This window comes from Lepus europaeus, chromosome 1 (genome assembly GCF_033115175.1).
Source record: "Lepus europaeus isolate LE1 chromosome 1, mLepTim1.pri, whole genome shotgun sequence".
NCBI lineage: Eukaryota > Metazoa > Chordata > Mammalia > Lagomorpha > Leporidae > Lepus > Lepus europaeus.
This window is the reverse complement of record NC_084827.1, coordinates 120,151,090-120,177,194: the sequence shown is the minus strand read 5'-3', so window position 1 is coordinate 120,177,194 and position 26,105 is coordinate 120,151,090. Positions and strand designations below refer to the sequence as shown.

Here is a 26,105-nt window from a genome sequence, read left to right as displayed (position 1 = left end):
CCCGCGGGCTGGCGCCACTCGCGGGCGGCGGGGTGCGATAAAGCGGAGCAAGGTCCTGCAGCCCCGATACCACCGCCGTCGCCGCGCCCCCGGGAGTGTTTGCTCCAACTGTTTAAACTGTCTCAAAGCCCCGGGCCCGAGCGCCCTTCCGCAAACAACTCTTAATCCCTCGGGCGAGAGTGCGGCCCTGGATGGCGGGGAGGGCAAAGTGAGCGCCGGCACCTGCAGCCCCAGCCCACGGCCTCCCCTCCGCACCCCGCCCGCGGGCACCGCAGCCGGCCGCCCCGGCCGCCCCCGGCCCGCGAGCTTCTTGCGTCAGCCCCGGCGGGGGCGGGGGATTTTCGGCCGCGCGGCCCGAGCGGCCGGCCGGGAAGGAAGGGCCCGGGCTCTCGCCCCGCCCTCGGGGGGCGGGAGGCGGAGCGGGCCCGAGCCCCGCCGGCGACTTGGGCCGTGTCGCCGAGCAGCGAGTGCCCGGGATCCCGGAGGAGCCGCCAGCGCCGCGCCTCGGCAGCTGGGGCAGGGTCGCCGTCGGGAAGCCCCAGCGCCGGGTCCCCTGCTCAGCATGATGGACTTGGAGCTACCGCCGTCGGGACTGCAGTCCCAGCAGGTGCCGCCCGGACCCCGGGGACCCCCTGGTGGTGCCGGGGCAGGGGCGCGAGAGCGGCGCGGCCGCGGAGGGACAGCCGCCGGCCACAACCGCGGCCGCTGCGCTTGCGCCGAGGCTGGGCGAGGAGGGACCGCGAGGGGAGTGGGGATGCTGCCCGGTGGTCCGATCCACGGCGTGCCCGCGGGCCCTCGAGGGCCACTGGTGCTGCGCCCGCGCGCGCGGGACGGTGGGGGGCACTCCCAGTCGCGGCCCGGGACGCAGGACCTCGGCTGGCCTCCTGAGACTGCCCGTGGCCCCGGAGGCAGCTCGGCAGCCCGGCCGGAGGGGGTGGACGCTGGCGGTCTGGGCCGGCGCGGACCGGCCCTTCCGGGGTTGTGCGGCTCCCCCGCCTCGGAGCCGGCAAAAAATGTGCCTAGTCACGGGGCCGCTCTCGGGGGAGCTGAGGTCTCCTCCGGGCTAGAACTCGGAGCCCCTGCCCGCCGCCGCCTCCGACCCAGGCCCCGTGAGCTCCGCGAGCGTGGGCGGCGGCGCGGCGCGCTCGCCCAGCTGGGCCGTCTGTGCACGCTTCTTTGCAAAGTCATTAACCGGCCGATCCGTCGGCTCGCTCTAACCCCCGAGAGCTGGAAGCCCAGCCCCCTGGGGGAGGAGGAAGTAACCCAGCGCCCGGCGCCCACGGACGCCTCGACGTGCGGAGGCTGGCCCCGCGCCGCGCGCCCGCTCGGGCCGGGGGAAAGCTCGTGTGCGGGACTCGCGCCCGGCCCCCAGCAGCGCGGCGGGAAGTGCGGGAAAGGGCGTCGGAGTCGGATGAGAGCGGGCGGCGGGCGCGGTTCCCCGCGGCGGCTCGCGCCGCGTGGTGTCCTCGGCTGTCACGGCGGCCCTCAGTTGGCCCTTTCCTGCTCGTAGCGTGCAAACCTCGAGCGCCCGGGCCAAGGGACAAGTTGGAGCTGTGGATCTGTTGCGCAATTGTTATTTTCCCCAGGGCGGCTTTGTCTTTGGATTTAGCGTTTCAGAGTTGCAATTCCGAAATGTATAAGGCAGGATTTTCTGTTCTGTGCTGTCAAGGGTAAGAGTTGTGGGTGTAGATTAGGATTTCTGTTGCTTTTAGGCTGCTACTAATTTTTTTTTTTTTTTTTTTTTTTTGCCTTCACTTACTATTTCTCTCTTAGGTGCTTTATCTAGTTTCCCTTTTCTGTTAGAGAATTTATTTTTTTAGCTTGTTCCCCCTCTTTGTAAGGGTAGAGGGTGGGGACACTTGGGTTTCATAATACTTTACTAACAAGTTTTTGTAAATTGTTCTAAAAGTGAACACAAGTTTCTACTCATTCTTTGTAGGAACTTTTAAAGGAACAAGTGTGTGTGTGTGTATTTGTGATTAGGTTTTTAGAGAAATAAACTGAATCCTGGAAATGTGTTCATTGATAGGTGCTTTAAATATGTTTCTGCACTTAATGAGAATCCAGTTTTAGCCCGACCTCCAAGATCCAATGTGAGGCTTTAAGTTATTGACAGTGTGTTGTATTTTTTTCCTTTAAAGTTGTTTGCCTTGAACTTTCACCCAGTAGTGACTGCGATTGTATTCTCCTAGTTCCCAGTAGTACGAAGAGGCAGTTTCTACTTCTTTAAACTGTAATCTGTTGGCAAGCTTGTTTGACCAAAGAATATGTGATGCAAATGAACTTTGGTCTTTTTCTTTGCTGTGCGATATAGCAGTCCAGATACAAAAGTGAACAAAACCTATCTACTAGTTTTCTCTTAAATGGGAATTTCTCAATTCTGTTTGAGAAAAATGGCTGCTTTTCCGCCTTTGTAATTGGACGTCACTTGGTGTATTCGAAGACTGTGAGGAAAGGAAAACATTAAAATTTAGAATGGGTTTCATGTCTGTAACTATGGTTCTTATCAAATCATCATTTGTAGTCCGTAAAAGAGTTTGGACTGTCAGAGGTTTCTTTGGACCTTTTTCACAGCAACACTCCAGAAGTGAAGTGGTACTAGGATAGGTTTTCATTCTGCGCGGAGGATGTGTTGATAAACAGGCGGGGAAGAAGAGCCTACTGCTCTGTATCTCCGTTCTGTGGGAGGGACATCCATTCGTCTTTGCAAAGGTGTCTTGGAGAGATAAAGTACTTTTGTAGATGAGGGATATGGTTGATCTTGGACACTAAGATTATGTTTAAAAGTCAGACATAAAAATAGGACAGGCCTTTTGTCTCCTGAATTAATGTTAAGCAAAGAACGAGTTGACTTTTTAGATACATGAAAAATCTCTTGAGAGATTGTGGAAGCAGCACATAGGAGGATAAATGCATAACTCATCTCAGTCTTTCTGCACTGAAAATAGCTTAAGGAAGGGAATGTTTGGTGTAGCAGGTAAGATGCCACTTGGGACGCCTACATCCCATATCACAGTGCCTGGGTTGGAGTGCTGGCTCAGCTCGAAGTTCCAGCGTCCCGCTAATACTCACCCTGGGAGACCTCAGGTGATGGCTCAAGTAGCCACCCACATGGGAGACCTAGGTTGAGTTCCCAGCTCTTGGCTTTCATGTCCTGACCAGACCCATTTAAAAGGGTTTTGCAGGGCCCACGCTGTGGCACAGCGGGTTAAAGCCCTGGCCTGAAACACCGGCATCCCATATGGGTGCCAATTCTAGTCCCGGCTCCTCTTCTGATCCAGCTCTCTGCTATGACCTGGGAAAGCAGTAGAAGATGGCCCAAGTCCTTAGGCCCCTGCACCCACGTGGGAGACCAGAAGAAGCTCCTGGCTCCTGGCTTCGGATCAGCGCAGCTCCGGCCTTTCTGGTCATTTGGCCAGCGGATGGAAGACCTCTCTCTCTGTCTCTACCTCTCTCTGTAACTGTCTTTCAAATAAATAAATCATTAAAAAGGGGGGAGGGTTGCATAAATAATATTTCCTCTAATTTTTCCTTGGACGTGGGTTAACGTCAGTGTGCAGGAAGAATTTCCATTACGATGATAATAGATAAGTTATTGACCACTTCCCTGCATGCCAGGCAATGCGATAATAATTGCTTCACATGCATAACTTCAGAGTAACCCCAGGGAAAATACTGGTAGGTCCAGTTTCCGGGTTAGGACAGAGGCACAGAGACCAAGAGCCCTGTAAGGTGGACCTGACCATGGAGTGGCCCTTCAAACCTAAGTAGTACTTACTCCAGGGGCTTCCAGTGAAGACTTCCAAACTGATCTTGGTTAAACGTGAACACCTTTGAAAGCGTGGATAAATTGAGGAAATTGGGGAAGGAGAGGTAGGAAGGAAAATAATTACTCTCCGTACCTTTTCCGATTACCAAGCCCTTATGCAGTTTGAGGGAGGAGGTGGCCCTTGTGAGATACAGCGGGTAGATGGAACGCCTCTGGGGCATCACTGCCTGTGGGCTTTTAAGGAAGACCTAGGCCTAAGTGGGTGTAACTCACAGAGCCAGGACTGTCTCTGAATATAGTAATAGAGTAACATGTAGTTGAAAAAAACTCCTGGGACTTGAGGAGGATGGCGAGATTCTGCCTCACATTTCTCAGGGAGCGATTCCCCTTTCTTTTTTTTCCTTTTTCTTTTACTGAACTAAATCTCTTAGCTTCTGGAGTCTGTCATTCGGCCCTTGTCTGGTCTGTTGGTTGGTATATTCTCCAGTTCTCTTGGCTCTTTTTATTTTGAAGTAGGGACCAAAGGTGTGAACTTGCCCTAGTTGGTGGGACACCCACATCCTACATTGCAGTACCTGAGCTGATTCCCAGCTTTCTGCTAGTGCAGACTCTGGGAGGCAGCCAGTGATGGCTCCAGTGATGGGTCCCTGCCCGCATCTGGGAGACCGGGACTGAGCTCCGAGCTCCCATCCTTTTTTTTTTTTTTTTTTTTTTTTTTGACAGAGTGGACAGTGAGAGAGAGAGAGAAAGGTCTTCCTTTTTCTGTTGGTTCACCCCAAAATGGCCACTGTGGCCGGTGCACCGTGCTAATCCGAAGCCAGGTGCTTCCCTGGTCTCCCATGGGGTGCAGGGCCCAAGCACTTGGGCCATCCTCCACTGCACTCCCGGACCACAGCAGAGAGCTGGACTGAAAGAGGAGCAACTGGGACAGAATCCGGCGCCCCGACCGGGACTAGAGCCCCGTGTGCCGGCGCCGCAGGCAGAGGATTAGCCTAGTGAGCCACGGCCTGGGCTCCCATCTTCATCACTGACCCAGCTCTGGCCACTGAGGGCAGAACCTGTGGTTAGGAGGTCTCGATCTGTCTCTGCATCTCAAACAAATAAAAATAAAAAATAAAAAAGTAAGTTTGGTAGTGAAGTGTGAAGAGTGTGATAGGGTGAAAACGGGCTGAAGAGAAGTGGGTAGAATGGGGTAGGTGGGAGGGATTTGACAGTGGCTAGCAGAAACCTGTTGGCTTGAGTGAACACTAATGCCCTGTTCCCACACTTTCTTATTGAAGCAAGCATAAGAACCCATCTATCTAGTTGAAGTTTACTTTCAGCTTTGAGAATAGTACCTTTCAAAAATCATGTAGTGCCGGCGCCGCAGGCGAAGGATTAGCCGATTGAGCCGCGGCGCCGGCCCAACGATAAGGACTGAGAAACAAGGTACTGCATGATCTTAGTCCTTATTGATGAATAAAATGTTTTTGGAACTCTTGTTTTATTTGTCTGAGTTAAGTATGCTGCAGAATTTTTAGAATCTGACAGGTGATTTGTTTAAAAGCTGGTTTAGGGAATTTAAATGCCTGGCCCAGTCACTTCTGAAAGGTGATAAAAATTTTGAAGTAGAGGAGTTCAAGTTTACTAGATGTAATAATCAACCTGTTTGTCGGTGTCTATGGCAATAAGACTGAGTATTTATTTTACATTTCTCAGAAGATGGAGAATAGACCTTACATTTTGATAATCTGATTTCTAGGAGTTACTGAAATTTCATTGCCACTTGGTTCTAAGTAAGTGCCATCAAATATTTATTAAACAGGCCTGAGGGTCGGCATCGTGATGTAGCTAGTTCAGCCTTCACTGTGATGCCAGCACCCAATACAGGTACCGGTTCAAGTCCCGGCTGCTCCACTTCTGATCCAGCTCCCCTGCAAGTGCACCTAGGAAAGCAGCAGAGGCTGGCCCAAGTGCTTGGGCCCCTGCCACTCACATGGGAGACTCCGATGGAGTTCCAGGCTCCTGGCTTCAGCCTGGCCCAGGCCCAGCCCCAGCCATTGTGGCCATTTGGGAAGTGAACCACAGGTGAAAGATCTCTTTGTCTCTGTCTCTGCATCTCTCTCTGTAACTGAGCCGTTCAATAAACCTTTAAAAGAGAAAGGGGAGAGCTTTAAGGGGCTGGTATTGTGGCATAGTGGTTAAGTAAGCTGCTTGGGAGGCCGGCATCCCATAGTCCAGTGCCTGATCAAGTCCCAGCCCCTCTGATTCCAATCAGATGTGCTTGGGAAGGCAGTAGAAGATAACCTAAGTACTTGGGCCCCTGCCACTCATGTGGGAGTCCCTGGTGGAGTTCCTGGCTCTTGACTTCAGCCTAGCCTAGCCTCAGCTGTTGCAGCCATTTGGAGAATGAAACCAGCAGAGGAAGATCTCTCCCTCTGGCCCCCACCCTTCCCTGTCTCCTTAACAACCCCCATTACTCTGCCTTTCAAATAAATAAATGAACACATGAATCTCAAAAGGAGAGAAATGCTTTAAGGTAATGGCCAAGGCTTCTTCAGTTGCTAATGGTATGTTTCCTGGAAATCAAAGTAAAAATATTCAAGTATATAATTTTTACATTCCCAAGTGGTATTGGAAACATATGAGTGCTATTCTACATTACACTAACCTGTAAAAAAACCAAAACTGTTCAAACCCTGCTTATTGAAAGTTGAAGTTTTCTCTGTCCTAGCCAGACACACTTTTTAACTATCAGTGTTAAGAATTCGTGCTCGCTTCGGCAGCACATATACTAAAATTGGAACGATACAGAGAAGATTAGCACGGCCCCTGCGCAAGGATGATACGCAAATTCGTGAAGCGTTCCATATTTTTGTTTTTCACAAATGCCAAAAAAAAAAAAAGGAATTTTAAGAACTCTTAAGAGTGGGAAGCACACAAAAAAAGAGTGGGAAGTACTTGTAATGGATCATTTTTATTTATTTATTTATTTGAAAGGCAGAGTTACAGAGAGAGAGAGCAAGGTTCCATCTGCTGGTTCACTCCCCAGATGGCCGCAATGGCCAGAGCTGCACTGATCCAAAGCAAGGAGCCTGGAGCTTCTTCCAGGTCTCCCACATGAGTGCAGGGGCCCAAGGACTTGGGCCATCTTCCACTGCTTTCCCAGGTCACAGCAGAGGGCTGGATCGGAAGTGGAGCAGCTCGGACTTTAACCGGCACCCATGTGGAATGCTGGCACTGCAGCCGGTGGCTTTACCCACTGTGCCACAGCACTGGCCCCCGTAATTGATCATTTTTATAGAACATGTACTATAATACCGGTGTGTTGCAAAGTTTCACATTTAAAAGTCTTTGTGGATGTGAGCAAAAAAGGAATCCCACCCTCATCAGCAGTCCCTTCTGTTCTCTCTCCACCCCAACTCCCTTAGCCCCTGCTAACCACCCAACTGTTGTCTGTCTTTATGGACCTGCCTATTCTAAACATGCTGTGTAAATGAGATCATAATACTTGCCCTTTTGTGACTGGTTTCCTTCACTTAGCATGTTTTCAAGGTTCAGTCTTGTTGTAACTTCATTGCTTGTTATTGCTAAACACTATTTCAATGTGTGGATCAACATTTCGCCTAGGCAGTGATAGTGAGGTCCAGTTTTACATCCTGACCACAGTGACTAGCACCTCTGCTTACCTGAATGACTTTCTGGCTCACGTGTTTGGTGGGGGAGGGGGTGCTAACTTCCAGATCATTTGCGAGGGATGTGGCACATGGACCTGCAGCATTGCACTTGTACCTGGGAGACCTGAGGGTGGGAGCTTCCCTGTGCACCTCCACTTCCCCACCTAGGGCTGCCAGGAAGGACTTGTGAGACCCAACTCCAGTCTGGTCCTTGTCCATTGCCCCTTTGATGGGGGTTATTTAGTCACCTCTCAGGAAGCTGTGTGCTTTTCTAGTCAACAGTACTTTGAAACTCTTTTAATATGTCCTTCCCATTGCTTTAAGTTCAAAAGCACAGCGTCTTTTACTTGTTAGGAGTTTTGTGCTGAGTGATATACACAATATGTGTTTAAAGTACCTCCAACCCCAAGGACTTCAGTGTTAACACTTAGGCTGTATGTGATGCATCCTTTGTTTTCTGGAATCATGTCTGTTCTTGGCAGGAATGCAGCAGACAGAGCGGGGTAGTACCTCCATGGTCTTTGCGAGGAATGACCTGAATTTGGGCGTAGTGTGACCGGGTGTGTCGGTGGTCCTCTCATAAGGCACGTGGAACTTTGCTTTATGTCTTTTGCTATGGCACAGAATTTTGATGTCTCACCTAGATGTAGAACCTATTCAGCCTATTCAGAGCCCAAGGGGTTAGAATAGAGGGGAATGAAGATAGCGCTTTTTTGCCTGCTGTGAATGGGACATACACAGAGATCTGATGGTTGATAGAATTACACTGCTGCTTGGTGTTCTTGAGCATTGACTAAAGACCTGTGCTTTTTGTTGGTTTCTTCTGCAGTCCTGAAGCAGGGAGCCTTGCTGCTGTAGTCTTGAAGAACCTTGAATTTTTTGACCTAGCGGGGGAAAAAATTTTTTTTCTTTAACCATGAAAATGCTGATAATAAAAACTACTGAAAATAAAAACTATCATAAAAATCCTAAATTTTTGATGAAGTTGGTTTTGTTCTTGGTAATTCTCAATGAAATGTGATTAGAATACACGCGGAGAGGGTAGGCATTTGGTGTCATAGTTAACTTGCTGCCTTTGACACTCGCATCCCAGATTGCACTGCTTGCGTTTGATTCTCAGATCAGCTTCCAATTCTAGCTTCCTGCTAATCCACAGCCTGAGAGGCAGCAGGTGACAGCTCTCCCTGCCACCCATGGGGGGAACCTGGATGGAGCTCCTGGCCCCTGGCTTCAGCCTGGCCCAGCTCTAACTATTGCGGCCATTTGGGGAACAAGCCAGCAGATGGAAAATCTCTCTCTCTTTCAAAATAAAATCTCTTTCAAATAAATAAAAATTCAAAAAAAATGCATGTTGACAAACTAGCAACAAAGGACAAGGAGGACTGGTTCAGCCTGCGCTGACCGACAGCCCTCCCTCGCCCTCGGGCCCCACGCCGTCCATGTGATGTTCGCTGTTCGCACACTGAGGCCAAGACCAAGAGTGAAAACCATCCCGTGGGTTCAGGTCCGTGCCTGTCGTCCAGAGATACCCTCGGCTAGATGCTTCTTCAGGAGGCTGCGTGTTTGGGGGGCCTTTGGAGAGTGGCGACTCTTGGGCAGGCGGGGGTGAGGGGAAGGGAGGGAAACCTCCCATCTCTTCCCCTTGACCCTGTGAATCGTCTCCTCTCCTCCTCAGAGTGGTGTGGGTGGCCAGTACTCCCCTCGTGGGTCCCGCCCCCACAGGACTCGGGCTCTGGGAGCACGTGGTGCCTCCTGTGTGCCTCCTGTTTGCAGAGTTCCTTGTTGAGTACAAAGTTCATTTGCGCTGTAACGCTTCAGTGATTGTGTGTGAGTGCGCGCGTGCGTGCGTGCGCGGGCGCTTGCAGGGAAGACAATAGTGGAAACTGAAGGGACCCAGTGTTGCGGCACAGCGGGTTAAGCCGCCAGACGCCGGCCTCCTGTGTCGGAGCCAGTGCCAGTTCCAGTCCTGGCTGCTGTGCTTCAGGTCTCTCCGTGCTAAAGCGCCTGGAAAAGCAGCGGAGGATGGCCCAAGTGTTTGGGCTCCTGCCACACGTGTAGGAGACCTGGATAGAATTCCAAGTTCCTGGCTTCAGCTTGGCCCAGCCCTGGCCATAGTGGCTGTTTGGAGGAGTGAACCAGTAGAAGGAAGATCGATCTCTCACTCTGCCTTCCAAATGAATGAGTAAATCTTTAAAAGAAGCCAGCGGGAAGTGCGGAGACAGTGTCTCATTGCAGTTGCTGATGTTGGCACCCTTCTTCCTGCCGTGTGAAGAAGAGCAGCCTGCAGCGTTACAGGACATCTGGATGTACACAGGGCATAGGGTTCCAGGACTCCCAGCAGACGCCAACGTGTGCGGATCATACAAGAGGCCATGCTGTTCGCACAACCTCCCCAGGTTACTTCCAAAACCTAATACAATGTAAATGCCATGTAAGTAGTTACTGTACCATCCTGCTTAGGGAATAATGACAAGGAAAAAAGCCCGTATGTTTAGTATACATGAGATCTTTTTTTTTTTTTCCAAATATTTTCTGTCTTATGGTCGGCTGCATATGAGGAGACAGAACTCAACCAGTGTGGGGTGCCGACTGTACAGGCAGAACTGGCAGTTTCATGGGGAAGAACATTGACCCAGCACCTGCCAGCACTATCCTTGCCCCTAACATGTTATCTTACCTGATCTTGTCAGTGAATCTATGATGTCACCATTTTATGGACATAGAAACCTATTGAAAGAGGTGAAGCCCTTTGTCCAGTACCACATGGCTGGCAGGTGGCACAGTGGGGATTTTTTTTTTTTTTTTAAGATTTTTTTTGAAAGGCAAGTTAGAAAGGAGAGGAGGACACAGAGATCTTCCATCCGCTGGTTCACTCCCCAAATGACTGTGACAGTTGGGACTGGGCCAGGCCAAAGCCGGGAGCCAAGAACTCCATCTAGGTCTTCCAGATGCGTGGCAGGGGCCCAACTATGTGGGCCACTTTCCGCTGCTCTTCCCAGGCCATTAACAGGGAGTTGGAGGAAGTGGAGCAGTGGGCACTCAAACCTGCGCTCATATGGGATGCCGGCCTCACAGACAGCAGCTTAACCCGCTGCACCACAGCACCAGCTCCATGTTGGGGGTTTTCAGTATCTGTAATCCAGCCCCCCCTCCATTTCCTGTGTGACTCCTTCCCCGTCTCTTTCCTTGTCTGATGACTGTGGAGTTATGTTAGAATATACAGAATGAGGGACACCTTTACGAAGATTAATAAAACGGTATACTTCAAAGGAGCTCATGTAGCATATGGACTGGACTTCTCTTCAGAGTGGGAGGGCATGCCACATTACAGGGTATTTAGTGTCATTGTGACAACCAGGAAACACCCCGTCCCCACCTCCATGGAGTTCCAGATACCCCTAGGTGGTGGTACCAGCCCTTGGAATCAGTATGGTCCATTGACTACCAGAGACAGTTGGAAACCAGGATATTTCTGCTTGTTCTCAAGAAATTTCAGAATATGGCTTGCTTATTTTTTTGTGGGGAAGCCCAGCTTCCCCAGATGGCAGCCTGATTGCACCGTTTATTCTTACGGAAAGGAGGTATTGGGAGATCGTAGAGAGTAATGAAAGCTCTAGAAACGAGGGACCATGTACATTTTATTTATTCGGGAGGAATGGTTGGCCCAGATCCCTTGACACAGAGAACGATGCTGTTTGATGTGGTAATAGTTACTGCTGATACGAGGAATTGGTCCTAACAAGACAGACATGACTATTACTGTAATTCGGAAGGAGACCGAGATGGGAGTCATGTCCTTATCTCTCTGCTGGCCACTGTCAGGAAGAGAAGCTGTAGAAAAGCTGAACAGGATGAGATAAAATGGTTGTAGCTTAGTGCTTTGGGAAGAATGTCTAGAATATGGGAGCAAAATCAGTTTACCCGCTTCTTGTCCTTTTTCTGACCTCAGCCTGAAGGAAATAGTATCCTCTAAGAAAATACACTTAACAGTTACATTGATTGCTTGATGAATTATTATCCAGATAGTCTCCTATCTGTTCTTTTTAAAAATCAATTTATTAATTCAGAAGGGTGTGTTAATAGTTCTTGAGATACAGTACTGGGGCCGGTGCTGTGGCATAGCAGGTTCAGCTGCCTTCTGCAATGCCAGGAGCACATATGGGTGCCAGTTTGAGTCTGGCCGCTCCACTTCTGATCCAGCTCTCAGCTAATGTGCCTTGGAAGGCAGCAGAAAATGGCTCGAGTCTTGGGTCTCTGTACCCATATGGGAGACCCAGAGGAAGCTCCTAGCTCCTGCCTTTGGCCTAGCCCAACCCTACAGCCGTGACCGCCATTTGGGGAGTGAACCAGTGGATGGAATATCACTCTCTCTCTCTGTCCTCCCCCCGCAGGTGTGCCTTTCAAGTAAAAGAAATAAAATATTTTTTAAAAAGAAAGAAAAGAAAAGAAAAAGATGTGATACTTTATTTCTAGTTGAGTACTCCAGGAATAATTTTGAAGTATTGCTTTTGGAAATGAAACTACATAATTTTTCTTTCTGATGGGTGGGTCATAAATGATATAAAGCAATATATTTGTTACTTAAGTAATTGGAGCTCTTTAACCCCTTATAGTCTTGGGTATACAATGAAAATACTGAATTCTGGGCCTAAATAATGTACATGTAACCAGTTGACAAATATTTATTAGGGAAACTTCAGGGCATGGAGTTGTTCTAATGTTCCAAGATAAAGGAGCAATGTCCTTCTCCAATGACATCTATTTTTAAAATTGCCTCTTTTAATTAATCAACCCTTTTGGCTCTTTGTGTACCTGATTTAGAGGCAGTGTTTTTCGATCATAATCAGTATAAAAGAGTAATACCTCTTGTCTCCTTTGCTTAGAGTGGAAGTTCCTCGAGGACATGTTCTGTATTTTATTTATATATCTTTGTAACTCTTTCTAGCACCATGCCTGGTGGGTACTTAATAATTGTTCAATAGGGGTCTGCGCTGTGGTGCAGCGGGTTAACACCCTGGCTTCAAGTGCCGGCTGCTCCACTTCCAGTCTAGCTCTCTGCTATGGCCTGGGAAAGCAGTAGAAGATGGCCCAAGTCCTTGGGCCCCTGCATCCGTGTGGGAGACCCGAAAGAAGCTCCTGGTTCCTGGCTTCGGATTGGCACAGCTCCAGCCATTGCGGCCAGTTGGGGAGTGAACCATCAGATGGAAGACCTCTGTCTCTCTCTCTCTCTCTCCCTGCCTCTCCTCTCTCTGTGTAACTCTGACTTTCAAATAAATAAACAAATCTTTAAAAAAAAAATTGCTCAATAAAGGTGAGAGAGGCTCCATCAGGTGCCTTCTGAGGGCTTGGAATTTAATACAATCTAGTGTGTGATACATGACAGGGCCTGGTAATGCACGTGGGGAAATGTCACTTCCAACCCAGGTGCCCAGAGAAGATATCCTGTTTGAAGTGGCATTTAAAGAAAAAATGATTTATTTATCTGAGAGGCAGAGAGGGAGAGAGAGAGCCCAAGCCCAAGAAAGTGCTCCTGTCCCTGGATCACTCCAAATGCCTGCAACAGCCAGGGCCAGGTTTGGACCAGACTGAAGCCAGGAGTCTGGAACTCAATCCAGATTTCCTACATGGGTGGCCGAGACCCAGCCACTTGAGCCATCACCTGCTACCTCCCAGGGTCTGCATTAGCAGGAAGTGGAGCCAGAACTCAGACCCAGGCACTCTGGTAATGGGATATGAATGTCCCAAGCAGTGTGTTAACCATAAGGCCAAATATCCACCCCAGAAGATGACATTTTAACCAGAATTTTTTTTTAATGTATTTTGTTTCACTCATGTTTCAGTTGGAAGCCCAGGGAATGGTACAGGCAGAGAATTGTATTGCTAGGGTTGAAAAGGTTTCCTTGAAGATGGCTGGAGGGCCTTAGGTGCTCACATGCATCGCTTCACGTTTGTACAAGGCTTCTGGTAACCACATGGAAGGTTTTGGAAAGGGCAAGGCACCTGAGCTACATGAGGACAGGAAGTCGTGGTGAATCAGAGGCTGGACAGGTTGGGGGCAGGGCCATGGTGAGGGAGCTGGTGCCATGGTGTAAGTGTGAGTGTTAGTGGTTGTTCAAGCATCAGCACAGGTTCTGAGGGTCTGTCATGTAAGCTGCCGTGTAAGAACGTTTTAAAGGAGGGGAAGCGGATTTTCCCCTTCCATTCTCCACTGTGAAGCTGGTCCACCGCTCTTGTGTGTTCTAACAAACTCCCTGGCCATGCATGAATGCTTTATGAATGGGTCCTTGTGTTCTTCAAGGTGGCACAGAGAGAGCTTCTCTCTTTGCCCCTTCTGTGATCAGATACTGCTTTTGTCACCCGCAGCATTCTTGTCCTTGATGAGCACCATGAGGAGCCGCATTCCCCCGGCAGGAGGGCATTGGCCGTGTGGTTAAGATGCCCACGTCCCACTTGGAGTACCTGGGCTCAGTACCTGGCTTCACTCCTGATGCCAATGCAGACTCTAGTCGCATATTGCAGTGGGGATGCTTCAAGTGATTGGGTTGCTGCCACCCATGTGGGATACCTAGCCTGATTGCCTCATTACGCCCTGTGACGTCAGGTGCACTCTCCTGTGTTCTAGGAGAATAGGCTTACAGAGGGATGTGCTTCCATTTGATCTTCCGATTGTGGGTCATATCACTGTCATAGTATCCTATGAATGTCCATAGAATGCAGGAAGGTCAAGAACTGGACACAGCACCTGGCACACAGTACACATTCAACAAATAGCAGCTGTGATTGTTAGCATCATCCTATTTCTTCTTTTTCAACATTTTAATTTTTTTCTTTTTTTCTTTAAAAGACACAGATAGACCTTCCATTTTCTGGTTCACTCCCCACATGTTCACAACAGCCAGGGTTGGGCCAGGCTGAAGCCAGGAGCCCAGAACCCTATCTGGGTCTCGCATGTGGGTGGCACGGACCCAAGTAATTGTGCCATCACACCTGTCTCCCAGGGTCCTCCATCAGCAGGAAGCTGGAGTTGGGGACGGAGCTGGGACTTGAACCTAGACACTCCAGTAGGGGATGTCAGCATCCCACGTGGTTTCTTAACCATTATGCCAACACCTGCCTAGCCCCATATTTCTTCTTAGTCGGGGATGCTTGACTGTGTGAAGATCTGAAATGTCCCTGCTTGAACTCCCCCTGCAGAACGGCACAAGCAGCCAGGCTGGATTTTTGCTCTCTTCTGTAAACTTCTTTTCCTGCTCCAGTCTTGCCTTCACACATCCTGGCCTGAAGTGGAGGCCTGGTTGTTATGGACACCTACGCCCCCTGAGAGCTGCATAGACCCTCCGGGTCCCCCTAGCCCGTCTGCTGCGTTCCCTGTGCTTTGCAGGATCCTTAAAGCCTCTCACAGGACTCTGGCAAGTTCCCCGGCAGAAGGAGTGTGGGGACTGGAAGTGCGGTAGTGCCAGGCTAACTCCAGACACAAACTGAGCCACTCACCCACCCCTCACCCTTCTTAAAAATGCTTCTTTGTGACGACTGACCACTAAATAACTTTGGCCTTAAACAGAGAGTAATGAAGAGGGGAGAGAAGCCGAGAGTGAGGGAGACGGCAAAGCCGGGGATTGTTGACGTGTACTGCCTTTTGTTGTTGCCATGTAAAAGTCCGAGGCAGAAACAGGTGGTGACCTCACCCCAGCCCAAGCCCGTGCTCCACTCTGCCCCGGGAGCCTCCCTCATGAAGTCAGCGTTCTGAAGGAAGAGCTTGCGTTACTCGACTGAGTGGGAACCCTGGTGCTGGAAGATGAATCCGGGTTGGAGCTCACTGTCCCCGTGTACTAGATAGGGGTCTCCGGCTGAAGTGCGTGACCTGTCTGTGCCTCACTCACTCTAGCACGGCCATAACGGTGATACCCCCCAGCCCGGTGGGTTGGGGGGCGAGCGCTGTGATTACATAGGCTGTGTTCTCCATACGTTTATCTGCACCTAGAATCCTTCCCGTGATCTCTCCTCTTCAGTCTCAATGTGGAGGTTTAGACACGTAACCCTGTCCCTCTGTGAACAGTGAGTTAATTGAAAAGGTGCACATTAAGAAAAAGATTGTGAAGCCACTACCTGGAATGTCCACATGTCTTCTTGGAGTTCCAGCCAATCCGCATCTGATGCAGCTTCCAGCTAATGTGCCTGGGAAGCAGTGGATGATGGCTCCAGTACTGGATTTCCTGGTTTTTGGCTTCAGCCTGGCCCAACCTTGGCTGTTGTGGACATCTGGAGAGTGAACCAGTGAGTGGAAGATCGCTCTCTCTCTTTCTCTCACTCTTCCTTTCAAATAAATGTTTTTTTTTAAGAGATTTCTAAATTGATTTCTAGGTATAGTTTTAAAAATTTATTTGAGGCCTGTGCCGCGGCTCACTTGGCTAATCCTCCGCCTGCAGCGCCGGCACCCCAGGTTCTAGTCCCGGTCGGGGCACCAGATTCTGTCCCGGTTGCTCCTCTTCCTGTCCAGCTCTCTGCTGTGGCCAGGGAGTGCAGTGGAGGATGGCCCAAGTGCTTGGGCCCTGCACCCCATGGGAGACCAGGGGAAGCACCTGGCTCCTGGCTTCAGATTGGCACAGCACGCTGGCCATAGTGGCCATTTGGGGGGGTGAATCAACAGAAGGAAGACCTTTCTCTCTATCCCTCTCTCTCTGTCCAACTCTGCCTGTCCGAAAAAGAAAATTTTATTTGAAAGGCAGAGAGAGACAGAAAGAGATCTTCAGTCTGCCCACAACACCTGGACCTGGCCACGCTGAAGCCACAACACAAGCGGGGAACTCGTTCTGGGTCTCCCGCGTGGGTGGCAGTCACCACTGCCTCCCCAGGGTGCTCAGCTGCAGGAAACTGGAAGCAGAAGCAGAGCTGGGAGCGGACCTCAGGCACTCAGGTGTGAATGCAGCCAAAGGCGCACCCCTGTATTGATTTTTTTAAGAAAATAAACATAAATATACTACTGATAATTTCCTTTTTAAGAAGTCCAAACTACTACTTGGCGGTTGGCAACAAGAATAGGTCCGGTATATTCTCAGATGTATGTATCTGGAACAGTTGAAATGCATGTTCCAAATGCAGTGTTGGTTCACATCCTTGTTCAGAACAGGCAGTACTCGGCCAGCACGTGGGGGCTCTTATTTCTCTCCCTTCTGCTGATGCCTCTTGCGGTGATGGTGATTTTGTGGTGGAGCCCGGACCATTACAGTGTGTCATGACCTTAGAGTAAGCATTTAGTCATGAGCCCTCTTGGTTCAGGCGCACAAGAAGCTCTTTCAAGGTCAACTAGGTGGCTTTTTGGAAATAATTGCTACCAGTGTCACTACAGCCTAGTATGGTTTGCAGGATTAATCTTCCCGGGGTATTCGGTTTTTTCTGTAGGAAGTAATTTGCAACCCAGCTGAGTTTATTTGGATGGAATTCACCTCTAAGTAGTGTGGAGGGCTCCCTTTGTGTAGGCTACTGCAGAAATACACTGCCCATCATGGTGCTGGCCACTGGTGTCACTTTAGAGCATTTGAAATGGGGCTAGTACAAGGAAGGATCTAGACTTTTTTTTTTTAAGATTTGTTTATTTGAAAGAGAGTTATAGAGAGGCAGAGGCAGAGAGAGAAAGAGAAGTCTTCCATCTGCTGGCGCCCATTTGAGTCCCGCCTACTCCACTTCTGATCCAGCTCTCTGCTATGGCCTGGGAAAGCAGTAGAAGATGGCCCAGGTCCTTAGGCCCTTGCACCCATGTGGGAGACCTGAAAGAAGCTCCTGGCTCCTGGCTTCGGATCGGCGCAGTTCCAACCATTGAGGCCAGTTGGGGAGTGAACCTGCGGATGGAAGCTCGCTCTCGCTATCTCTCTATCTCTCTCTCTCTCTCTCTCTCTCTCTCTGCCTCTCAGTAACTCTGCTTTTCAAATAAATATTTCAAAAAAAGAAAAAGTTTATCTTGAGGCCAGCCTTGTTGGGATAATGAGTAAAGCCATTGCCTGTGACACGAGCATCCCAGCTGGCTTATGTCCCGGCTGCTCCACTTCCAATCCAACCCCCTGCTGATGGCCTGAGTGTTTGGGCCCCTGGCTCCTGCCTGGCCCAGCCCTGTCCTTTGTGACCATCTGGGAAGTGAACCAGAAGATGAAAGATATCTCTCTCTTACATATATGTAGTTCTGCCAAACAAGTAAATAAATGTTCAAAAAAAGAGTTTATCTTGTATTAGGCTGAGGTTGCTGCTTTTGCCTGTTAAGCTTCAGTGTTCCACCTGTTGGGACTTTGTCCGACTTCTCTCTTATCAGTGAGAACCATGGCCTCTATGTTTTTTACTCTACAGATGTGCTGTTAATACTGGCCCTGAAGGCACAGACCAGTCAGCTTTGCTGGACGATGGCTGGGCATAGACTCCTGGTTAAAGAAATGCTGTGTGGTGACATTTATTCTCTTTTTTAATCCCAGTTTTGTCACTAAAAGATAGTAGGAAGACCTGATTTTGAAATTGTAGTACCTCAAACTTGGCTCTGCTCACCTGATGCCCAGCAAGCCCGACCCTGACATCCGGTGGCATAACAGGCGGAGGAGGAATTTATTTGCAAAGAGCAGCACAAGGAGCCCTGTGGCTATTGCTTCGTTCACGTTTGAAGTTAGGGTTCAAAGGTGCAGGTTCAGCTCGGTCGCAGGTTTCTGGTTGGTCCACTGTACTCATGCTCTTCCTTTTATTGTCAATGATGCCTTATTCTTTTAAGAATTTTGATAACAGCAAATGGTTTCAGTCAGTGTGGGGGCTTTGTGCAGGGGCAGTTATGTTTTGCCCAGGGCTTGGGCTCTTGCAAAGTCAAAAGATCTTCAAGGCTAGAAGACCTAACAGCATCAAGATATTACATGTAGAGAAGGTAAGTGGCCTTAGGAGTCTTGTTATCTGGCACCTTGTGGGACTGACTTTGTCACTCCCTCATTTTAGTGAGTTTATTTTAGTAAGAAGTTGATTTGTGATCATAGAAGCAAGGCAAAGAAACTCTAAGGGGGAAGACCACAGCCTGATAGTATCTGGTATCCGCATCAAAGGCACTGTAGAGGGACTTGGTTTCAAAATGACTCCAGAATAAAGGAGCACCATCCACCCACATGATGCAGAATGTCGACCCCTGATTTCCGGAAGGTGTGGGGGAAGGAAGACAGGGAGGGAGGCACTCTCACACACTGCTGTGGATAGGGCTGTTTGGCAGTGTCCCTCATAATTGAAAGTACTTCTGGGGGCCGGTGCTGTGGCGCAGCAGGTTAATGCCCTGGCCTGAAGCACCAGCATTCCATATGGGCGCCGGTTCAAGACCCGGCTGCTCCACTTCCCATCCAGCTCTCTGCCTCTCCTCTCTCTGTGTAACTCTGACTTTCAAGTAAAATTAAAAAAAAAAGACGTTGTTGCTGTCAAAATAAATAGATAAATAAAAAACTTAAAAAAAAAAAAAGTACTTCTGTCCTTTGACCTAGCACCTTCTAAGTATTATCCCACAGATAGTCTGTCACATTTGTGAAATTATTTATGTATAAGGATACTCACTGCAATACCAAAAGAGTAGGGATAAAAGTTGAATGAGGGACTGTTAGTAAATAATTTATTGATAATAAAAAGAATGCTAAGTGATTAAAAATAGGGACAACTCTTTTTTTTTTTTTTTTTTTTTTTTGACAGGCAGAGTGGACAGTGAGAGAGAGAGAGAGAGAAAGGTCTTCCTTTGCTGTTGGTTCACCCTCCAGTGGCCACTGTGGCCGGCGCGCTGCAGCCGGTGCACCACGCTGATCCAAAGGCAGGAGCCAGGTGCTTATCCTGGATTCTGTCCCGGTTGCCCCTCTTCCAGGCCAGCTCTCTGCTGTGGCCCGGGAGTGCAGTGGAGGATGGCCTAAGTACTTGGGCCCTGCACCCGCATGGGAGACCAGGAGAAGCACCTGGCTCCTGCCTTTGCATCGGCGCAGTGCACCAGCCACAGCGCACCAGCCGCAGCGGCCATTGGAGGGTAAATCAACAGCAAAAAGAAGACCTTTCTCTCTGTCTCTCTCTCACTGTCCACTCTGCCAAAAAAAAAAAAAAAAAAAAAAAGTCACCAGGGGGCCGGCGCTGTGGCACAGCGGGTTAACGCCATGGCTTAAAGTGCCAGCATCCCATGTGGGCGCCGGTTCGAGACCCAGCTGCTCCACTTCCAATCCAGCTCTCTGCTATGGTCTGGGAAAGCAATAAAAGATGGGTCAAGTCCTTGGGCCCCTCACCCACATGGGAGACCTAGAAGAAGCTCCTGGCTCCTAGCTTTGGATCAGCGCAGCTCTGGCCATTGCGACCAATTGGGGAGTGAACCATCAGATGAAAGACACCCCTCTCTCTTTCTCTCTCTCTCTCTCTCTCTCTCTCTCTGCCTCTCCTCTCTCTCTGTGTAACTCTAATTTTCAAATAAATAAATCTTTAAAAAAAAAAAATAAGTCACCAGAAAAACTGATACGGGTGGTTGCCTTGGAGGAGGACAACTGTGAGATTACAGTTGCGACTTTTAAATGTATACCCTGTTGGATGTGTTATTTGTTGACAGAAGACATTATGCCCCGAAGGAGTTTACAGTCTAGTCAGATCCTTGTAAGAGAACCTCAATATGGCATTCATGACCTTGATATGGAGTAACATTGGCTTTATGGGGAGATTGATTTCAGTGCTAACCTTTCCTTCGGCAGTTACTTAGCCTGATTTGCCTCTTGAATCCTCTGGGTTAGGCAGCTCCAGAGGGCAGACTTGTCCTAGTTTTCTGCCTGGGGAGATAGTATGTGGCTAAGGATCTGCTACACTGTGAACACCACGGAGCCGTGGGCTCATGGGAAGAGGTGCCTCCCAGACCCCGAGTCAGAAGTTCCTGGTTGGCTCTGCTGCTTGCTGAATGTGTGATCTGGGGTGGACAGCTGGATTCCCAAAGCCTCGATGTGCTCATCCAAAACACAGGTTTACAGTACCTGGTCCGCCTCCCTTCCCGCTCCTGGAGTGAGTTGCCAATGAGAATACCACCCTCGAACACTCCTGTGTGCAAACACCAGCCGTGCTAGAAGCTGTTGGGTACCTGTGACATCAGCAGGCTAGATCGAGAGATGCTAATTTAAAAAAGTAAAGTGGGCCGGCGCCGCGGCTCACTAGGCTAATCCTCCGCCTTGCGGCGCCGGCACACCAGGTTCTAGTCCCGGTCGGGGCACCGATCCTGTCACGGTTGGCCCTATTCCAGTCCAGCTCTCTGCTGTGGCCAGGGAGTGCAGTGGAGGATGGCCCAAGTCCTTGGGCCCTGCACCCCATGGGAGACCAGGAGAAGCACCTGGCTCCTGCCATCGGAGCAGCACGGTGCGCCGGCCGCAGCAGCCATTGGAGGGTGAACCAACGGCAAAGGAAGACCTTTCTCTCTGTCTCTCTCTCACTGTCCACTCTGCCTGTCAAAAAAAAAAAAAAAGTAAAGTGAAGCAACAATTCAAACCTCCCCTTCCCCCAATAATGGAAGCATTGTAAAATTAGAAAAGTAGATCCTTGGCAGTTTAAGGATCCTTTGACCTTGTGCAAATTATGTCACCCCTAGACCTGTTTCCCTTTTTGCAAAAGGAGAGGGGCTGTCTGGGTGATTCCTGTGGCCCCTTCCAGCTGCAGCTTTCCGTGACAGTGTGGCATTAAAAGTCATTCCCAGCCCAGCTGAGCTGACTCATACAAACGAAGATGCAGATGTGAGGAGGAAGTCCTTTTGTGTGTGCGAATGAGAACTTTCCTTGTGCTGGAGAATCTGGGCAGGAGAAGATGAGGGACAGCATTGCTACCAGCAAGAGGGGAGACCAGGAATACATAGCAACAGTGGGGCTGTGTTTGTGTGTGTGTGTGTTCTTGCCACCCACATAGAATCCTTGCTTTGAAAACCAGGCTTAGCCTTTATTTATTGAGTAGGATGTGTACTGTCACAGTTGTCACCTCTTTGAAGACTTAATTTCTGTTTTCTTTTTTTGTTTGAGAGGCAGAGAGTTGGAGGGTCCGAGAGATCTTCCATCTATTTGTTCACTTCCCAAATGGCTGCCATGACCAGGGTTGGGCTGGGCCAAGCTAAAGCTAGGAGCCTGGAACTCCATCCTGGTCTCCCACATGGGTAGCAGGGCCCCAGTTGTGAGCGCCTTCTTCCACTGCCTTCCCAGGTGCATTAACAGGGAGTGGGATCAGAAGTGGAACAGCCAGAACTTGAAATGATGCTTCTATAGGCATGCTGGCATTGTAGCCACTGGTTCTGGGAGGTCTTTCTGTGTAGGTTTAGTGGTAACTTAACTCCATGATGCCTGGACTCTTACTCTCGTATGTTTCTCATCACATCTCCTAAGAGCAGATTGTCACATACTCGTCCTTGGGTTCCTGGCACCTGAGAGGTGGTCTACACGTGTGTGTTAGATGGGTAGATGTTAGGTATGTACATGAATCTTACTGATCCTCACTACTGCCTCTATAACTACCACCATTCTGGTAAAATGAAGTTTTAGCCATCAGTTGATTATTTCAAAAAACATTTCACACTTTTAAAAGTCCACATTAAAAAGAGAAACCAAACGGGTTAGTGCTGGATAGCTCAGCAGGTTAAGCAGCCATTTGCAAGCCAGCATCTCATATCACAGCACTGGTTCGAGTCCCAGCTGCTCTGCTTCTGATCCAGCCCCCTGCTTAATGTGCCAGGGAAAACAACACTATTTGGCTCAAATCTTTGAGCCCCTGTCACTCATGTGGGAGAACCCCATTGGAGTTCCTGGCTCTTAGCTTCAGCCTGGCCCAGAACCTATCGATTGTTAGAACCATTTGAGGAGTACACCAGCGATGGAAGATTGATCTGTCTTTTTCTCCATCACTCCCCCTTCTTTCTTTGACCTCTGCCTTTCAAATAAATAAATAAATATTTTTTAAATATCAAAATCAAACAGATACTTTGGAGTGCATTTTAACAGGATTTGCAGCTTAAAAAAAATCTTAAGTGTTTTAAGTAGTCCCTATGTAAGACTATATGATGAGGGGCCGGCCATGTGGCATAGGGGGTAAAGCTGCTACCTGCAGTGCCAGCATCCCGTATGGGTGCCGGTTCGAGTTCTGGCTGTTCCACTTCCGATCCAGGTCTCTGCTGTGGCCTGGGAAAGCAGTAGAAGATGGCCCAAGTCCTTGGGCCCCTGCATCTGCGTGGGAGACCCAGAAGAAGCTCCTGGCTCCTGGCCTCAGATCACAGTTCCGCCACTGCGGCCAACTGGGACATGAATCAGTGGATAGACGATCCCTCTCTCTCTCTCTCTCTGTCTCTCTCTCTCTCTCTCTCTCTCTCTCTCTCTCCCTCCCTCTCCTTCTCTCTGTGTGTAACTCTGACTTTCAAGTAAATTTAACAACAAAAGAAAAAGACTATATGATGTATTATATAATAAATGGGTGTAAAATGTACCATCAGAGTTACACCAGGTCCTTGGCTGGCAGCAACACACAGCATTAGCTACTAAGTCAGCCCCTAAGCTTGGGGACCACTCCAGATTCTTACTCTTTTTAGCTTAATTCTAGGCAGTTAAACTTGAAAAGAACCCCAGAGGTGAAGTTGCATCTTTGTGTGTGTGTGTGTGCGCGCGCGCACATGTGATTAGAGCATGGCTGCTGGGGGACCTCCTGTAGGAGGAGGTAGCGGGGACAGACAGGTCGGAAGGTGGGAAGTGCCTTTCATGTGCTGAAGACAGCGACCGGAAGATTTGTTCAAAAATGGGCAAAGAGCTAGGAAAAATGCGTCCCACAGTTAGCCTGTGAAACTGAGCCATCCCCTTGGCATAGTGCTGGTGACCCTTGGCTAGGTGCCGCGCAGCCCAGCAGCAGCATCCTGCACACACACACAGCCCACCAGAGTGCAAGTCTGGGGCCCCCGCGGGGACGCTGCCTGGAGGAAAGAGCCACGCACTCCTTGTAGCAGGCGGGACCAGCTCCTGACTTGGAAGTGAACTGTCCTTTCTGCTTTCTTTTGTGGCCAGTCCACCCATGTGCCTCCTGAGAAAAGAAGGCAAGTTCTTGCTGCCTTCACTTCCCAGTTCTGCTTTATCTTTGCATCACACGCTGCAGCTTACAGACAGGCGCAACAAGCGAGAGTTCCAGTAAACTGGCCGGATCATATTTCCCAGATTGAGTCACTGCTGAGAACCTTTGTTTATGAACGGGAAGCAGACAGTGAAAATGTCTGTGCGTAGTAACCGGCCAGGCGGGGAGGAAACTGGGCCTCTTTCTAGGGTAGGAGAAGGGGCTGTACAACCCAGGGTATGGTCAACTGGAGATCTGGAGTCTTAGCTCAGATACTTGGTCTTGCGGTATGTACTTGGGAATTCTGTGCTGTTAAAAAATCTCGAGTTGTGGAAGCTTGGAGAATTAATCCTTAGTTAAGATTTTTTCTGGAACAAAGTTCAGATTGGTGGTAACTATTCCTACCTATTAAGTGTCTCTGCTGATATACACAGTTGTGGCTAGGCCAGTTAGTTTTTTGGATGGTGCCGTAGATACACAGAAGTAGCCTGTCGGCATGTACTCTTGGCCGAGATGGCTGTAAGGCCTTTACGTCCTCGGCAGTCTGCTGTTGGTATCTTTAATCTCCTACTTCACAATCAAGAGCAGTGTCACAATCAAGAATTCGTAAATCAGTCTTGTAAAAGTCCTTGAGTGTGGGCAAACTGGAAGTAGTAGCCTATTATCTGCCCTCTTTAGAATCCTGAGAAACCACTTGCGTTCATTATTGTATATCTTGTAATGCAGCATGGGAGAGAACCCATAGAGAAGGAAATAAGTAGATAAATATTTATGGAATATAATAGTCATCCTCAAGATGGTTTTGTTTTTGTTTTTGTTTTTTGAGTGAGCCTGGGCTCAAGCGCAGGCACTCTGATTCAGGATGCAGACTTTTTTTTTTTTTTTTTTTTTTCCTATTTGATAGAGTTAGTGAGAGAGAGAGACAGAGAGAAAGGTCTTCCTTCCGTTGATTCACCCCCCAAATGGCCGCTACGGCTGGAGCTACACCAATCCGAAGCCCAGAGCCAGGTGCTTCTCCTGGTCTCCCATGTGGGTGCAGGGGCCCAAACATCCGGGCCATCCTCCACTGCACTCCCGGGCCACAGCAGAGAGCTGGACTGGAAGAGGAGCAACCGGGACTAGAACCTGGCGCCCATATGGACTGCCGGTGCCGCAGGCGGAGGATTAACCAAATGAGCCACAGTGCCAGCCCCATTTCTAGATTTATTTATTTGAAAGGCAGAGCTACAGAGAGCCAGAGGCAGAGAGAGGTCTTCCATCCGCTGGTTCACTCCCCTAGATGGCTGTAATGGCCAGAGCTGTGCTGATCTGAAGCCAGGAGCCAGGAGCCTCTTCCGGGTCTCCCACGAGGGTGCAGGGGCCCAAGGACCTGGGGCATCTTCCCAGGCCATAACAGAATTGTATCAGAAGTGGAGCAACTGGGGCCGGCGCTGAGGCTCACTAGGTTAATCCTCTGCCTGCGGTGCCAGCACACCGGGTTCTAGTCCCGGTTAGGGAACTAGATTCTGTCCCGGTTGTCCCTCTTCCAGTCCAGCTCTCTGCTGTGGCCCGGGAAGGCAGTGGAGGATGGCCCAAGTGCTTGGGCCCTGCACCCCATGGGAGACCAGGAGAAGCACCTGGCTCCTGGCTTCGGATCAACGCGGTGCGCCGGCCGCAGCGCCCATTGGAGGGTGAACCAATGGTAGAGAAAGACCTTTCTCTCTGTCTCTCTCTCTCTCTCTCACTATCCACTCTGCCTGTCAAAAAAAAAAAAAGAAAGAAAGAAAAGAAAAGAAAAAAGAAAGAAAGAAAGAAATGGAGCAACCAGGACTCAAACTGGGCCCCGTAATGGATGCCGGCACTGTAGTTGGCAGCCCTACCTATTATGCCACAGTCCTGGCCTCCACAAGATGTATTTTAAAAACACATCTGCTTGGTGTCATTTTACTTTATTTAGTGAGGATTATGACTGAAAAGCAGAGCCTTATAAATCAGAGATCTTTTTACTTGTTGTTTTATGAATCCTTTAAATTTCAAGTATACCCTCAATTGTTTTTCTATCCTCCCATAGTTCTAATTTGGTTTATATTCATCTAGACATCTAGGATATGATTCATGATCCATCCAGTTTTGTTTAAAAATATTTGGGCAGCGTCTGCTGAAAAAAATATTAAGCCGGATATAGCTTTTTAGAGAGAAATATAATCACCTGGGCATAATATAAAGAATGAAATCTATGAAAGAAAAACATAACCAGATGTAGTTTAATTTTTTTTTTTTTGACAGAGTGGACAGTGAGAGAGAGAGACAGAGAGAAAGGTCTTCCTTTGCCGTTGGTTCACCCTCCAATGGCCGCCGCGGCCGGCACACCGCGCTGCAGGAGCCAGGTGCTTCTCCTGGTCTCCCATGGGGTGCAGGGCCCAAGCACTTGGGCCATCCTCCACTGCACTCCCTGGCCACAGCAGAGAGCTGGTCTGGAAGAGGGGCAACCGGGACAGAATCCGGCACCCCAACCAGGACCAGAACCTGGTGTGCCGGCGCCGCTAGGCAGAGGATTAGCCTGTTGAGCCACGGCGCCGGCGCAGATGTAGTTTAGACTATGAATGCTAGAAACTAATATTTGGATGAAG

General features: G+C 49.4%; 1 protein-coding gene and 1 non-coding gene across 2 annotated transcripts in view; both read left to right on the top strand.

Annotated features, from left to right (window-relative positions):
- The first annotated feature begins 447 nt into the window (after window positions 1-447).
- Window positions 448-26,105, top strand: part of NFE2L2 (NFE2 like bZIP transcription factor 2) — a 39,442-nt gene continuing 13,784 nt past the window's right edge. Inside the window, exon 1 of the mRNA XM_062188318.1 lies at window positions 448-607. Coding sequence (XP_062044302.1) covers window positions 563-607 — 45 coding nt within the window. The 5' untranslated portion in view covers window positions 448-562. The remainder of the gene's footprint in view (window positions 608-26,105) is intronic.
- LOC133768410 (U6 spliceosomal RNA) lies at window positions 6,519-6,625 on the top strand. The gene has a single exon (XR_009866953.1). It is a non-coding gene; the product is annotated as a U6 spliceosomal RNA (small nuclear RNA).